Source organism: Salmo salar, chromosome 04 (genome assembly GCF_965601325.2).
Source record: "Salmo salar chromosome 04, fSalSal1, whole genome shotgun sequence".
NCBI classification, from domain to species: Eukaryota; Metazoa; Chordata; class Actinopteri; order Salmoniformes; family Salmonidae; genus Salmo; species Salmo salar.
Window position 1 is genome coordinate 34303296 of NC_138294.1, and position 17353 is coordinate 34320648.

Below are 17353 nucleotides of genomic sequence, written 5' to 3' on the forward strand. Positions count from 1 at the left end.
ATGTGGTGTTCAATGGGGGTCATGCAGCCCGGCTTCTCGGAGAACACCGCCGTGTTCCGATCGACAAGCTCCCTGAGCCCTTGCTTCTGGGACGGGTCAGGGTCCTCATTGCTTGGGACCACCACTGGTGCCGTTGGCGTCCTGGGTCCCGACCATAACACGGCCAAGGCTGTCCTCTCTTGCCACTTCTACAACAAGTTCACGTGGTAAATCTGTTGAGGTTTCCGTACGCGGTAATTGACAGGTCCCATCTTCTCGACCACCTCATATGGTCCATGCCATGTTGCCAGGAACTGACTTTCGGCCGTGGGGATTAAGACCAGCACCCTGTCTTCCTCCTGGAATTCTCAGGGCTGGGCTCTCCGATTGTAGACCTGGGCTTGGGTGCGTTGGGCCTTCTTCATATGTTCCCTCACGACAGGCCATATGGCTGTCATCCACTCCCTTATTGTCTCCACGTGCTCCATCACGCTGCGTAATGGGGTCGGTTGGGCTTCCCACACCTCCTTTGCGAGGTCCAGTAGGCCGCGTGGCCTCCTCCCGTAGAGGAGTTCGAACGGGGAAAACCCAGTGGAGGATTGGGGTACTTCTCGGATTGAGAACATTAGGTGGGGTAGTAGCTGGTCCCAGTTCTTCCCGTCCTGCTCTATGACCTTCTGCAGCATCTGGGAGGTCCAGATCTGCTTGATCTGCAGGAGGGCACACAACTCTTTCATGAGGCGGGACATAAACTCCGTACCTTGGTCTGTCAAGATCTCGTTCGGGAAGCCCACCTGGCTAAAGAGGTGGAACAGCTCCCGGGCAATTCCCTTGGATACCGCCGCCCGTAGGGAATGGCCTACTATCAGGATACCGGGTGGCATAACCTGCTATCACCAGGATGTACCGGTGTCCTCATGCTGTTTTTACCAGGGGTCCCACTATGTCCATGGCGATGCGTTCAAAGGGCACCCTAATGATCGGTAGGGGGACCAATGGGCTTCAGAAGTGGGCTTTCGGGGCAGTGAGTTGACACTCCGGGCAGCTGCGACAGTAGTCTTCCATGGGCCTCCTCATCCCGGGCCAGTGGAACCGGGCGGCAATCCGTTCCCTGGTCTTCTCCATTCCCAGGTGTGCACCCAACAGGTGGGTGTGGGCCAGCTGAAGAACGGTTCCCACGTACCATCAGGGCAGCAACAATACCTCTCAAACTTCCTCCTTTCGGCGTGACATCGGATACAAAAGGTTATTCTTGATTTGGAAATGGGGGTATCGCCAGTCACTCACCCCTGGAAGTAGCTGTCCATCCACCGCTATCACTTGGGCTGTGGCGGCTTTCAAGTTCGGATCCTCCCACTGGGCCATCTCGAATTGTCCCCTCAGTTTGCCCCCAGCGGGGATCTTGACTGGCCCCTCGAAATCGAGGAGGGGGAGGATGGGCTCCTCCTCCAGGGGTTCCCCAGGGGGTCGGGTTCCGGCGCCGCCTCCGACTCCGACTCCGGAGCCGCAGACCCATGCTGGTTAACTGGTGACTTCCGGGCCTCACAGGCTATTGGTCGTCCCCGCTCTCTTCTTCCGCCAGCTCGTACCTTCTTCCTCAACTCATGCCCCCATTGGGCCGTGAACAGCGGACAATCCCATCCCACTAGGAGAGGTACTGGCAGCTCTGGCACTGCACCCACCGTCATCTTGCAGCTCCCTTGTGGCGTCACGATGGTGGTCCATACTGTTGGATACCGCTTTGTGTCTCCGTGAACACAGGAAATGGACATCTCCCTACCCCTTTCGGTCTCCTGGTTCAGCAGGCTCGTGGTTACGAGCGTAACCATACTTCCGGAGTCCAATAGCGCTTCCGTGTCGTGTCCATCAACCTTCACCGGGACCATGGGTGCAGTTGATTCGGGGTGCGCCCAACAGGAGGTGTGCGCCCAACAGGAGGTGACATAGTGGCATCGACTCCTCTCATGATGGCATCGACTCCTCTCAAGCCGGGCAATTCCAGGCAATGTGCCCCCAGGCATATGCATATATATATATATATATATATATATATATATATATATATATATAGTGTAATACAGGTTGTTGATCATGGACTTTGGCTAGTAAGTCCATCTCATTTTAAAATGAAAAACACTGATTTCCAATATGTTATAGTGGGTTACTTTAAAGATACTGTCAAAAAATCTGGGAACAGTGTCTTCAACCATTCATTTAGCCATTGTGAGGTGAAGTGAAACAACTGCTCAAATAGGAGTGCTGATTGGTTAATTGGCAACCACTGTCATTGCAGACTCATACATCCGATGAGGAAGATGAATAGAGATGTGAGTAAGACATTTGCTCTAATCCATGATCTCGCCATCACGGTGGACAACTCCATTGTGTCCTCCTCCCAGAGTGCTAAGAGCCTCGGCGTGACCCTGGACAACACCCTGTCGTTCTCCGCTAACATCAAGGCGGTGACCCGATCCTGTAGGTTCATGCAATACAACATTCGCAGAGTACGACCCTGCATTACACAGGAAGCGGCGCAGGTCCTAATCCAGGCACTTGTCATCTCCCGTCTGGATTACTGCAACTCCCTGTTGGCGGGGCGCCCTGCCTGTGCCATTAAACCCCTACAACTCATCCAGAACGCCGCAGCCCGTCTGGTGTTCAACCTTCCCAAGTTCTCTCACGTCACCCCGCTCCTCCGCACACTCCACTGGCTTCCAGTTGAAGCTCGCATCTGCTACAAGACCATGGTACTTGCCTACGGAGCTGTGAGGGGAACGGCACCTCCGTACCTTCAGGCTCTGATGAGGCCCTACACCCAAACAAGGGCACTGCGTTCATCCACCTCTGGCCTGCTGGCCCCCCTACCTCTGCGGAAGCACTGTTCCCGCTCAGCCCAGTCAAAACTGTTCGCTGCTCTTGCAACCCAATGGTGGAACAAGCTCCCTCACGACGCCAGGACTGCAGAGTCAATCACCACCTTCCGTAGACACCTGAAACCCCACCTCTTTAAGGAATACCTGGGATACGATATAGTAATCCTTCTAACACCCCCCCCCCCAAAAAAAAATTATCTTAAGGTGAATGCACCAATTTGTAAGTCGCTCTGGATAAGAGCGTCTGCTAAATGACGTGAATGTAAAAATGCTCTACCATATGACACACACATGTATTGCCATATTTAAGCTCATTAACCGTTCTGTCACAGAGCAAAGCAATAGGCTTGATGATGTTGTTTGGTGCTATAGTACCTATGTTTAATTGTGCTCAGTTTCTTGTATTATTGTGTAAAATCTACAGTACATTCTAAATTCATAAGACCTACATTATCATACCTCCTGTGGTTAAATCTTAGAGACTCAGAGAAGCTTTGAAAGAAGACTTGACTTTGTACTTACATGTATTTCTGTTTTTTCAATCCCTCATTTCTTACTCTTTTCAGATTACCAGAACTTGGAGATCTACAATACCCTTCGATGAAACAATGATGTCCTTCAACTCCACAGCTGCTCTTAGTGTCCTAGATTGATTCAGTAAATGCATTGCTTAACCCAGCAATAAACATAGAGTAACATGGTGCTGAACCGATGGCTTGATGCATGAAAGCTGTGTGTAATTGTTTGTACCTGGCAGAATAATGTTAATAAAACCCCCAGAATGTTTTGCCAACCTTCTCCATACCATGCCTCAATTTTATTTCTTGTCTCTGCTTGTTAGTCTGTGGCATTGATGACATTCAGCATTCAAATAATTCCATCGAGTACGCATTTTTGGAACAATGTTGTCAATTTTGTAAACAGTGTACACAAGACACAAAACTCAGTGTCGTAAATTTTCCAAATGTTGTTACATTCTCAAAACAATATGATACTATAAAAACTATAGGACACCCTCAAAACTGCAAATACATCCATAAAAAGAACAACATGGCCTGTAAAAAGATGAACACAACCATACATACACTATATATACAAAAGTCTGTGGACAAACATTCAAATGAGTTGATTTGGCTATTTCAGCTGCAACTAAAATCAAGCACACAGCCATGCAATCTCCATAGACAAATATTGGCAGTAAAATGGCCTTACTGAAGTGCTCAGTGACTTTCAACATGGCACTGTCATAGGGTGCCACCTTTCCAGCAAGTCAGTTTGTCAAATTTCTGCCCTGCTAGAGCTTCCCCGGTCAACTGTAAGTGTTGTTATTGTGAAGTGGAAACGTCTTGGAGCAACAATGGCTCAGCTGCGAAGCGGTAGGCCACACAAGCTTACAGAACGGGACAGCCGTGTGCTGAAGCGCATAACGCAAAATCTTCTGTCCTTGGTTGCAACACTCACTAGCGAGTTCCATACTGCCACTGGAAGCAACGTCAGCACAAGAACTGTTCGTCGGGAGCTTCATGAAATGGGTTTCCATGGCCAAGCAGCAGAACACCATGCGGAGTGGTGTAAAGCTCGGCACCATTGGACTCTGGAGCAGTGGAAACGCATTCTCTGGAGTGATGATTTACGCTTCACCATCTGGCTGTCCGACGGACGAATCTGGGTTTGGCGGATGCCAGGAAGTTTGGTGGAGGAAGAATAATGGTCTTGGGCAGTTTTTCATGAGATGGGCTAGGCCCCTTAGTTCCAGTGAAGGGAAATCTTAACACTATTGCATTCAATGACATTCTAGATGATTCTGTGCTTCCGACTTTGTGGCAACAGTTTGGAAAAGGCCTTTTCCTGGATTAGAATGACAATGACCCTGTGCACAAAGAAAGGTCCATACAGACGTTGTTTGTTTGAGATCGGTATGGAAGAATTTGACTGGCCTGATCAGAGCCCTGACCTCAACCCCATCTAACACCTTGGGGATTAATTGGAACATAGACTGCAAGCAAGGCCTAGTGCCAAAAATCAGTGCCGACCTCAATAATGGTCTTGTGGCTGAATGGAAGCAAGTTCAGACAGAAATGTTCCAACATCTTGTCGAAAGCCTTCCCAGAAGAGTGGAGGCTGTTAGAGCAGCAAAGGGGGGACCAACTCCATCTTCACGCCCATGATTTTGGAATGAGATGTTTGACTAGCAGGTGTCCCCATACTTTTTGGTCATGTAGTGTATCTCAGTAATACTTCATATGAAGTGGGTATACCTAACACCGTTATGAAACCAGTCATAACACCTTTATTTTTATAACAACCTTCATTATACATTTATTCTAAACCAAAATTAACGTTCCCTTAATTAAAATTGACACTTTTACTGTCACAGCACCCAAAGTCCTGAGACTATTCACACAACAGGTGGGGTGACGTGCAGGGTCAGCCATACAACATAATCCTTGTAGCAGCTTAGGGGTTAAATGTTTTGATCAAGGCCATAATGGCAGTAGGAGATAGCACCAGTCCTGCATGTAGTATCTTTATTATACATAAGCAAGCTGTGCTTCATTGCACTTGCCTGGCGCAACGGCATTGTCCAAAAAGTGCAACTCCAGGTAGGCTTCAACAAATGCTCAAAGTGTTTGAAAGATTTCAAATACTATTTCAACCCTGGCACTTGAGCAATTGTTTGCGAATGTAATGTGATAGTAAGCAATCTTAGCTAATACCTGAAGAATTGTATTAGCTCCACAAACTATTACCTTTATCTAAGCAGGCTAACACAATCTTGTAATGTCAGCAACTACAGTATCTGGCTCACTCCCACCAGATGTTATATTGCTAACATGGTATAGTTAATAGTCTGGGAACAGAACACTTTTCAGTGAATTTCTATTCATAGTTTTGCAAACAGGTATCTTAAAACTTGCGTTTAGACAGGCAGCCACATTCTGATCTTTTGTCAATTATTGGGCCTATCTGATATATATTTTTCCCAATGTGTGAAATCAAAAATACAGTTAACACATTGTAATAATATAATTTTTAGATCAATCAAAGAACAATCAAAACAAGGAAGGCTGTTAAAAAATATATATTTTTCAAATATAATGTGTCCCCAATTTTTATGTCATTGGTGTTACCACCTTCAAAATCACTCATTAGAGAGATATACAAGAACCTTGAGCATTTTCTCCAGTGCCAAACTGTTATCAGGGGATGGGTCTATATTAAAGTAAAGGATGAGCTAATCACACCCTTTTAGCATATCATAAATGCAATTCAAGAATTACAAAGAAGCTACATCAGTGTGAATGCACAAATCTCATATGTGTGCGTTTACACGGCAGCCCAATTCCTCTTTTTTTTCTTTTTTTCCGATTTGGTATTTTGACCAATTAGATTAGCTCTTTTGCCAATAGTTGAACACAGAAACACAAAGCTGAGCGTGGACAATCAGAAAAAAAAGATCAGATATGAAGAGAATTCTGAATTAGGTTTATAGGCTTAACACAGCCTAAAATATTCAATCCAGATTATGTTTTTATATTTAATAACACACTTGTATTCCATCCATAAATATTAATAAAATTGTTAAATTACGAGACTGGTTGGTTTAGCCAAGGAAAAAGCGAGGAACCTTCCCGCTAGCCATGATTGGCTGAGATAATGGATGGCTTGATATGCCGGGAGATGAGTTTGGATTGATCTGCCATGTAGCATGCTTCTGTCTATAATGTGAGCAGTTCAGTATGTGTTGACAGTCTTTTATACCGTTTTTGAAAGATATAACGTTAGGCATCGAGAACTACAAAACTTTTGCTAATTTTCTCAACAACATTGATGCCCTGAATTTAGCAAGCGCTATCGACAGATCAGTTGGAAAAAGTGATGGGCAACTTTCTGCACACACCACAGTCCGTGTGAACCAGAGTGACTTGACACAACGATGGCCAAACAAGGTGTAGCTACAAACAAAACAGACTTAAATGGTTCCAGTCTGCAGTGAAGCATTCATCCATGTATACGGTATAAGTCTAGCTACATTTTCAGATATACGTTTCTTATTTGGTCAGAAAGTCATTTTTATTGTAAGTTAAACATTATTTTACATGTTGTTATTCTATTCAGCATCATCGTTCATTCTCTACAGTAATTGCATAGATGTATGAAAGCACAGGGGTCCGATGAAGCCTCTAGGTAGAACTTGGTTTAGAAATGGCAGACATGTAGAGAATTTTCTAAAGATATTATTTTGTGTCTGTGAGACCCCGGCCTCCCGAGTGGTGCAGCGGTCTAAGGCAATGCATTGCAGTGCTAGCTGCGTCACTACAGAACTTGGTTCGATCCCAGACTATGTCGCAGAAGGCCACGATCCGGGAGACCAATGAGGCAGCACACAATTGGCCAAGCGTCGTCCCGGGAAGAGGAGGGTTTGGCCGGCTGGGTTATCCTTCGAAGGTTTGCGGGGTTTGTGTTTTGGAGGATGCATGGCTCTTGACCTTCGCCGCTCCCAAGTCCATACGGGAGTTGCAGTGATGGGACAAGACTGTAACTACTAATTGGGTATCATGAAATTCTGGAGAAAAAGTAGTACATTTTTTAAAATAATAATAAATAAAAACATTTTGAAAAGTTTACAGGGACACCCATGTTACGGACATCACAATGCTTGGTAAGTGAGTTCCACTACCCCCCGAATCGGCACACATTTGGCTCTAACTCAGGACCTCTGCTTTGCTACACACGTGACCGCCCTCCTTGACAACATTCTAAGCTTTCTAGCCAACCAAAAGGTACCAATTGGATGGCTCCATCCTTGACATTTCGAGCTAGCTGTGGAGTGAGCTTATGCTACGTTCTTAAGGGCCACATAAATTCTGAGAATATGTGTCACAACGTCCACAGAAGGTGGCGCCACTCCCCGGTCGGGTGGCGCTTGGCGGTCGTCGTCGCCGGCCTACTAACTGCCACCGATCCATGTTTCATGTGTCTGTTAGTTATGTCTGTTTAGTGCGCACCTGTTTCTTGTTTGTAATTAGTGGGAGGGTATTTAGTTTGTCAGTTTCTTGTTTGGAGTTGTGTGGGATTGTTTTGTGTTATGTTTTGAGTTTAGGGCTGGATTATTTTCCTATGTGTTTGAGTTACACAACGCTGATATTAGGCATTAGGGTTGCCGGGCTGCGTCCCGTATATTTTAAGTGTTGGAGCTGTTCTACCTCCTGCTTGTGTTTTGCACCCTGCCTAATCGTTGTATTCACTCTGGACTTAATTAAATATTTTTCTACGGACCTTTGGTCTCCTGCGCCTGACTCACACGTTTCCTGCTCCTTGAAAGACGTGACAATATGTTGCCTGTAAAATCATCATCATAAAGTCATTTTAGAAGTCACTTCTTTTTTTTTAACAAGACAAAAAATAAAATAAATCAACAAAAGATTTCAAATTTTATCATATAGTGAGGATAAGACAATTAGGTGGAATACTATGACTCTGTGTTATTAGTTTTTTATTGCATTTCTGACATGTATTTAACCCCTTATTTTTGGCACTAAACAGTCTCAATATACAGTATGCTTCCATTCATTTTTTCAACTGGTACCCGGGGAACCTTCAGACTAGTCTTGTGAGGCCTGTGGGTGTTCTAGATCAAAACAAACGACATGTACGTGTTTGTGAGAGTCTCACCTTTCCACAGGGGTGTGTAGCCCAAATTGTTCAGATGCTGCAGACAGAAGTTGGCAGATCGGCTGTATCAACTTCAGACAAGCACCAGATGTTTGTGGAGAGCAAAACAGAGAACAAACTTGCCATACAAAACATGGTTATATAAAAATCTGTCCGTTTAAGCTAGAGATATCAGATTTGGATGCATCTTAATCCACTGCATCTGCCGATGTCGCAGTTCTGCATCTGATGTGAAAGGTGACAGAGCAAATAGTGGTGTTTGTCAGACCATGAGACAAGGTTTGGCCTAAAAACTATTATGACCACTCTATGCAAAGATTGACTCTCACGAACACGATGGTGTTATCAATTGGATTGGTAATAAACTTTATCAATTTACAGTATACTTGATGTTGCATTGTGTTGTTATTTAAGAACATCTTTAATTAATTGTTGTTGAATATGGTTTGTTTACTATAATTTCACACAGGGAAAAAAAATCTTGTTACATACACACTCAAAGTATTAAAACAAAACAGCTGACGCTTTGAAAGAAGGTCAAAGATTACAGCAACCAAGCAGGTTACACACTTAAAGACTGTACAATATCATACATATTATAGGATATAGCAATATCATCATACAATATAATTGGATTCATCAAATTCACTGACTGCATTTGGATTGAATTCAAACGTACCAAATAATATTCTCTGTTTGCAATAAGATATGATGTGCTTTCCAGTAAATGTGCTGAAGTGTGCACTATTGCAGACAGTGTAATTATCCATTCCCTGCGTTTATGATTACTATACTATATCTGACCACTGTCATTTACCAAAGCTCACGACTAGACAGCCACATTTTCATTCTCTATGTAGTGTCACAGCAGGTCAATGTTGGTTGGCTGAAATCTCAGCTGACACTGTTTAAAAGCAGAGATAGACCTCTGTACTGTATGACCCTCCATATTCCTCATCTATGCTGGTATCACCAAAGGTAATGTGGCTAGATCTTGTTTACTCAAAATGCATTTTATCTGGATGTTGTACAATATAATGCTATGGGATTCTTTATTCTAATGAATATACAGAATGCTTTGGGTGCCTAAGGATTCACACAGCAAAATTGCAAGTGTTAACTTTAATAGAGTTAAATTTAACAATCAAAGTGTCTCTATATTGTCCCAACCTACACAGAAATATTGTTAGACTTTTGTAAGTGTTAAAGACTTTAAGACTTTCACAGAATTTTTGTAAGAAATACGTTAAAACTGAACACTGACCAACACTGGTTATTGTTGCAGTCATTCAGCACTGGTGTTCAGTGTTAAAATGTGTCTTATGTAATAGAGTTGACTACTTTTCGACACTGGAGGGTGTTAAATTAACATTATACCCTCTTTCATGTGCAAGGTTCTCCTCTGAAAATGAAGATCACCATTATCTGCCTTTGTTTGGCCAGCTCAATATCTGCAGCTCCTGTAAGTTTAAAAAAATGGCCAAGGAAAACTTTACTACTGTATTTCTCAAGAATAGGAATTTGAATACGCATAGAAAGTGGATGTGCAAGGGTGCGCGTCACAATGGAAAAATTGTAAACAACTGGAGACACCCTTGTCATTTTTGGAGACAGGTTATTGACATGGCATCGCTACGGTAGCTAGTTTATGAGCAATTGTTAACTAACTGTTAATACTTTGAACTGGCTAGCTAATCGTCTTGATTAACTGTGGGGTAAAACAATTCAGTTATCCTATTAGTTAATTACCTTTTGTATTCTATGATGTCTTCACTTTCCAAGCGTATCATGATCTATTTCCAGAATCTGGCCTTAAAAGAACATAGTTGGGTGTTAAGAGTTCAGAGCACATTATTCACGTCTCATTTTCCACTGTGTGTCTGTCAACAGTCTGTCATTCCTTTAAATTGACTACGGCTTTGTCAAAATTGTGATTGTTTAGTATTTGTTCAATATTCACAGCTTCAACCTTTCTTCAATTACTTGCCCCACTATGGGGGTCCAAGGCAATCAGGACCAGCCACACAAGTAAGAGCAAATGCATATTGTAATATTCTACTGCATTATGTTGGTCACCTTCTTTCTCTTTGTGTTGTTCAACATAGTATGAAACCAAACAGAACATGAGAAGATTAAGTACTGAAATGAATTTGAGGACACTTCTGTTTCTTTGACCTTTGACCCAAGTGTTTAATCCCCAGATGAATGAAGTCCTCTACCCAGCAGGCCAGCCTTACCCTCAGCCTGGACTGAACGGCCCTGTCAGCATGGAAATAGTATGCTCTTATATCATCTTCACTATGAGACCTCTCTAAAATGATATGATCGAAGTAGTGTCTCTTTAGTGACTTAATGACCTACTTAGCAATTACTTAAGTTATTACTTACTTAATGATTTACTTTCACTTGACTTATCATTTGCCTATTTAATTCAGACTGTGATGAGTAATCATCTTGAACTTTAGCAGTTACACTGGAGTTTTGTCTTAATTACATAGTAGAGTAATTTTATACTGCTCATAAAAATAAAGGTAACACTTAAACAACACAATGTAACTCCAAGTCAATCACACTTCTGTGAAATCAAACTGTCCACTTAGGAAGCAACACTGATTGACAATACATTTCACATGCTGTTGTGCAAATGGAATAGACAACAGGTGGAAATTATAGGCAATTAGCAAGACACCCCCAATAAAGGAGTGGTTCTGCAGGTGGTGACCACAGACCACTTCTCAGTTCCTATGCTTCCTGGCTGATGTTTTAGTCACTTTTGAATGCTGGCGGTGCTTTCACTCTAGTGGTAGCATGAGACGGAGACTACAACCCACTCATGTGACTCAGGTAGTGCAGCTCATCCAGGATGGCACATCAATGCGAGCTGTGGCAAGAAGGTTTGCTGTGTCTTTCAGCGTAGTGTCCAGAGCATGGAGGCGCAACCAGGAGACAGGCCAGTACATCAGGGGACGTGGAGGAGGCCGTAGGAGGGCAACAACCAAGCAGCAGGACCGCTACCTCCGCCTTTGTGCAAGGAGGAGCAGGAGGAGCACTGCCAGAGCCCTGCAAAATGACCTCCAGCAGGCCACAAATGTGCATGTGTCTGCTCAAATGGTCAGAAACAGACTCCATGAGGGTGGTATGAGGGCCCGACGTCCACAGGTGGGGGTTGTGCTTACAGCCCAACACCGTGCAGGACGTTTGGCATTTGCCAGAGAACACCAAGATTGGCAAATTCGCCACTGGCGCCCTGTGCTCTTCACAGATGAAAGCAGGTTCACACTGAGCACATGTGACAGACGTGACAGAGTCTGGAGACGCCGTGGAGAACGTTCTGCTGCCTGCAACATCCTCCAGCATGAACAGTTTGGCGGTGGGTCAGTCATGGTGTGGGGTGGCATTTCTTTGGGGGGCCGCACAGCCCTCCATGTGCTCGCCAGAGGTAGCCTGACTGCCATTAGGTACCGAGATGAGATCCTCAGACCCCTTGTGAGACCATATGCTGGTGCTGTTGGCCCTGGGTTCCTCCTAATGCAAGACAATGCTAGACCTCATGTGGCTGGAGTGTGTCAGCAGTTCCTGCAAGAGGAAGGCATTGATGCTATGGACTGGCCCGCCTGTTCCCCAGACCTGAATCCAATTGAGCACATCTGGGACATCATGTCTCGCTCCATCCACCAACGCCACGTTGCTCCACAGACTGTCCAGGATTTGGCGGATGCCTTAGTCCAGGTCTGGGAGGAGATCAGGAGACCATCCGCCACCTCATCAGGAGCATGCCCAGGTGTTGTAGGGAGGTCATACAGGCACGTGGAGGCCACACACACTACTGAGCCTCATTTTGACTTGTTTTAAGGACATTACATCAAAGTTGGATCAGCCTGTAGTGTGGTTTTCCACTTTAATTTTGAGTGTGACTCCAAATCCAGACATCCATGGGTTGATAAAATGGATTTCCATTGATTATTTTTCTGTGATTTTGTTGTCAGCACATTCAACTATGTAAAGAAAAATGTATTTAATAAGATTATTTCATTCATTCAGATCTAGGATGTGTTATTTTAGTGTTCCCTTTATTTTTTTGAGCAGTGTATTTATTTGTAATGTGTAACTGTTTTGTTTGTTTTACTTTATATTACAGGTGTTTCCACAGAGATTCCCTGGCATGTCTAATGGTGGCCAGATCAATGGACCAGTAAATACTATAGATACTACTAAAACATACTTCACCTTCTTTAATATATCAACCATCCGCCACATTGAACATTTATTTTAACTTTCCGCTTTATTTTCTTTCAGCAGTCCTATCCCTCTCAAGCCTTCATCAAATATTCCCTACCTAAGGCCCCAGGAAGAAAGAGTGTAGAAATTGTAAGTGTTGTCTCAAGTTGAGTTACTTATCCCTCCACAGAATTATAGGTGTTGTAGTATGTGAAGAAATCTCTCTTCAATTACAGCTATATGAAATGTGATAGGCTCTATTGAAGTTCAGTTGACTCATGACTTTAAGTTGGTAAAGTTATGACATGGTACATTCCAAATTGCACAGCAGGAAATGAGGGTTGTTATAATGTATGTGTTTTTTAAGAGACCCATCCATTTAATATCTTACTAAAGCACAGATTGCATTGAATGTATTTTATCTATACTGCAGTATTTTAATGATTGTTTCTCTGTTTCTTTTCCCCCTATTTTAAAGTACTACCCCTATGATTTTGCGCAGCATAAGGTAAATCCTGATATCATTTACTTGTTTGCAACCATTCATTTTATTTCAGTGGGAGCTGGATCAGAGTAGGTGAGCCGAATTTAGCGGTTTGAAATCCAGGGCATCCCTCATGGAGCGGTGCTCGCACACAACTCCTGAGCTCCACGTCCTTTCCAACACTCTCTCTGCTAAAATCCGCTCTGCACTCACAAGAAAAAAAAGACGGTGCTCCAAATTTAACCAACACCCATTCATTTTTGTGACTAACTGGACCTACCATTTGGTTTTGAAGTATTGAAACACAATCAAATGATTTTAATGAAAATTATTTGAATAAACATGAAAAGGTGAATGTAAGAGGTGCACATCATTTAAAATAGGCTACATGTCATATTAAACAGCATATAAACACTGTAAATAGGTCAAGAGCCAGACAGGGAGCCTAACATATATTATTTAGGCTAGATTATTTCAATTATTTCCAGGCTATAGCCTACAAATAAATACATTTTGAAGTATTTGCGAGTGCGACAGAGTAGTGTGGTACGGACATTTAGCACTCAGCATTTAAACAACACTTCATTATATTAAATCATTATGGCTTATACATTGAGCATATAGGCTGTGACTTACTTAGAATTAATTACAAATTAAACAAGAAATTCTGTGTTGCTGCCTTTGAATTCATTTTTAGAATATTTTTTTTTTAAACACAAGTTTTGCCAGTCTGTGGCTTCAGGCTCATGCGACTGTGTGTGGAGAGCAGGACAGGAGCGGAGAATATCCTATCCACACTTGCAGAGCCACTGGGGATGCTAAACACCCTTTTGGCCACTCTTGCTAGACTGGGCAGAGATACAGAGTTGCTTTTGATTTTTCTTTAGGTAGTTATAAAGGTTCTAAACAAAAAAGCCCAATCAAAATGAAAAGCTCCTTGAACACCAGGCATTTTGGGCCATAATCAACTATGGCCTATTGATTAGATAATATAACAAAAATGAACGAAACATTTAAGATATCTGATTTGTAGTTTATAAATACTTTGCAACAATGAAACACTTAGTTTTCTACCCACCTCCTTCCTTACTTTTAGCATGTGCACGTAGTAAGTACACCCTCATATTCATATAAACGCATACTCTGACCTGGATATATCAAGTTAAAGATAAACAATACGTTTAATCTGGTGTAAACATTTGTATCTTAGTTAATCCATTCTGTCTTTAAATGAAGTTATAGCTATTTCTTTTTGTTTTAGATGATGCCAAATATCCCTCAGATGCCACAGATTCCAAACGTGAGTACGTTTAATCTGTCAAAAAAATTTAATACATTTTTTCTGGAATTTTCGGACTAATGTTAGCATTTATGCATTTATTTGCTTTATTTTTGTTTTATCTTTTCACAGCTGTTCCCATATGAATATCAACCACAAACGGTGCCACAGCCAAGACCCAATGTAGGACATCCCTTTCTTGGCCTTTAGTTATTGTAATGGGTGCAAAGATGTACACGTTTCCTTGATTACAGATACTATAGAGCAGGGGGCAAATTGGGATATTGTGGCCAAATCTCAAAATATATCAGATTTTAATTTATTGTTTCTTTTTATGAATATTGCTAGCAACAACGGATTAAACGAATTTTGGAGAAAGGATCAGTGGAAAGAGTTTAGAGGGTGCAATATAATGCAATGTAATATTATTCGCCACAATGTATGTTCTTTGGCCGTATATGCGCAACATGGGCCTGGGAGGCTCAAAGGGATATTGGTATCCACAGTAGTCATCAATTATAAAAATGTTCAACTATTTGTTTTGAACATAATTCACTGTAATTTAAGCTTTAAAATTGCTAAGTGTTACCCCTGCCCAAACTAAACATTTTCAGAGTTGCAAGAAATTAACTTTAAAACTGCAACATGCAAAGTGGGGTCCTTTAAAATGTTATTTCCAGGGTCAGAGACTTAGTCCGGCCATACACTGCAGAAGTCATAGTAACACTCCTTGTATGCTATTTTTATTGAACTCTAAAGAGTTGTGTTATAATGTTATGAGGGGGTCCCTCATAAATTTGTTATCACAAAAGGTGTCCCAGATGCAAGAAGTTTGGAAACCCCTGCTCTAGTGTCCAAGACTACAAGTGCTCTTTTTTCTGCAGATCCCATTCCCACCATACAACTCCCAGCTTCCTCATTCCCAGGATCCTTTGCAGCCAGCTCAGCAGGAGCAGACAGTGCAGACAGGCCAGGTTGGAAGGCTAGAACTCTATCTATCATAACTATATCTACAACTCCTTTACTGAACACCATTTGCAAGTGATTTACCTTCTTTTCTCCTACTCTATTACTATATGTCATCTGTGGTTTAAGGAATACAACAATGACAGTTAACTTTTGACTGAAATACAACTCCTTTCCTGAACATAGTGTGCTAGTGATTTATGTATTTTCTACCTACTCTTTTACAAGATGTCATCTATAGCTTAGGGGATGACAGTGACATTTTTCTTGGTCCACAGGTACCTCATGTGCAACCATAGAATGGAAACTGAATGTAAGTCTTAATTATGCTGTAAAGTCCTTTGACAAAAAAATTACGACACAATGTATTTCGTTCATTACATTATTCCTGCTGTTCTTTTAGTTACCAGCTTGAAGGAAGTACAAAGTCTGCCGACCCAGAGAAGACCAGATGATTTGATGCTTCAATATGGCCTTTTGATATTAATTGGGGTATTTACAGTAGTATGGTTATGAGTATCAATGTAGAGTGCACTGTTAATCTACTGTCCTTTAGAGTTTTTCCCCTTGAAGTTTCTAGCGAAAGCTATTGTAATGAGCATAGTAAGCATGCATCATTGATATTGCAGTAGGCAATAGAGAGTATGGGTGGACATTATCTGCCTTACAATCTTTTCTTTGCTACATTTAATTTATGCCATGTATTTTAGTAAAGGCAATTAAAGTATGTTTACAAGCAATCATTGAGTGTTTTCCCTGTATAATGTATTTGTGTGAATTTGAAGAGTAGAATAAGTTATTTGATTAAACAGTTCATTTTATTAAATTATTCTTTAACAGTACAACATTTGTAGATGTTCATTTCAAGTGGACAGTGTGGATCGATGGATATCTGTTGATAATGACCATGTCCATTCGTTTAATTTACTGAAAAAGGAGTTACCAGTAACTGTAACGCTTCATGGCCATAAAAGTCAAAAATATATAATAATATTTTGAATTTGAACAGTCATATCACAGGGAATAAATTCTATTTCCCAGCATTTTTCATTTGCTTTTGCTAAGCTTTATATTAGCATATTTTGACGATATAGAATAAGCATTGAATGTCACTGCAAAATACATTTCACTGCATAGGCCTCCAAATCGACATAAATATATATTGTGTATTGTAGAGTAACAGAATTCCAAACTAAAAGAAAGTCTTCTGGGTCCTACAGTAGCAGCCAGGTTCAATCGGATGATCATACAAAATAAACAAATACGAGAAACATTACCAACAAGTACACTACATGACCAGAAGTATGTGGACACCTGCTCGTCTGGACCTAGCTTTGGGGCAGGTAACGTTGTCCTGGCATTTGCCAAACCCAGATTCGTCCATCAGACTGCCAGATGGTGAAGCGTGATTCATCACTCCAGAGAACGCATTTCCACTGCTCCAGAGTCCAATGGCGGCGAGCTTTACAAAACTCGAAACGACGCTTGTCATTGCGTATGGTGATCTTAGGCTTGTGTGCAGCTTTTTGGCCATGGAAACCCATTCTGACGTTGCTTCCAGAGGCAGTTTGGAATTCCGCAATGAGTGTTGCAACCGAGGACAGACGATTTTTACGCTCTACGCTCTTCAGCACTCGGCGGTCCCTTTCTGTGAGCTTGTGTGGCCTACCACTTCGTGGCTGAGCCGTTGTTACTCCTAGAGGTTTCCACTTCACAATAACAGCACTTACAGTTGGCCGGTACAGCTCTAGCTGGGCAGAAATTTGACTAACTGACTTGTTGGAAAGGTGGCATCCTATGACGGTGCCACATTGAAAGTCACTGATCTCTTGCTTTTAGGCTTCCTATCAAGTAATTTAAGATCAGTGATTAACTCAA

General features: G+C 42.3%; 1 protein-coding gene across 2 annotated transcripts; it reads left to right on the plus strand.

The window, feature by feature from the left end:
- The first annotated feature begins 9387 nt into the window (after positions 1-9387).
- LOC106602787 (uncharacterized) lies at positions 9388-16215 on the plus strand. 2 transcript variants are annotated; one of them, XM_045717648.2, is made up of 12 exons: positions 9388-9506; positions 9923-9990; positions 10491-10556; positions 10730-10804; positions 12667-12720; positions 12825-12896; positions 13225-13254; positions 14492-14530; positions 14642-14692; positions 15394-15483; positions 15754-15788; positions 15879-16215. In XM_045717648.2, exons 2-11 carry the CDS (start codon positions 9937-9939, stop codon positions 15772-15774), a joined length of 552 nt encoding a protein of 183 aa, XP_045573604.1. In that variant the 5' UTR covers positions 9388-9506; positions 9923-9936; the 3' UTR covers positions 15775-15788; positions 15879-16215. The 2 variants fall into 2 exon arrangements, with proteins under 2 accessions (XP_045573604.1, XP_045573605.1); XM_045717649.2 differs by having other exon boundaries at positions 12828-12896.
- Positions 16216-17353: the final 1138 nt, after the last annotated feature.

Bases quoted from the DNA above. Each gene is read 5' to 3' on its own strand.
- LOC106602787 (XM_045717648.2), top strand. From the start codon at position 9,937: ATGAAGATCACCATTATCTGCCTTTGTTTGGCCAGCTCAATATCTGCA. The intron at 12,897-13,224 runs GTAAGTGTTGTC...CCTATTTTAAAG, and splicing joins GAAGAAAGAGTGTAGAAATT to TACTACCCCTATGATTTTGC. The intron at 13,255-14,491 runs GTAAATCCTGAT...TTTTTGTTTTAG, and splicing joins ATGATTTTGCGCAGCATAAG to ATGATGCCAAATATCCCTCA.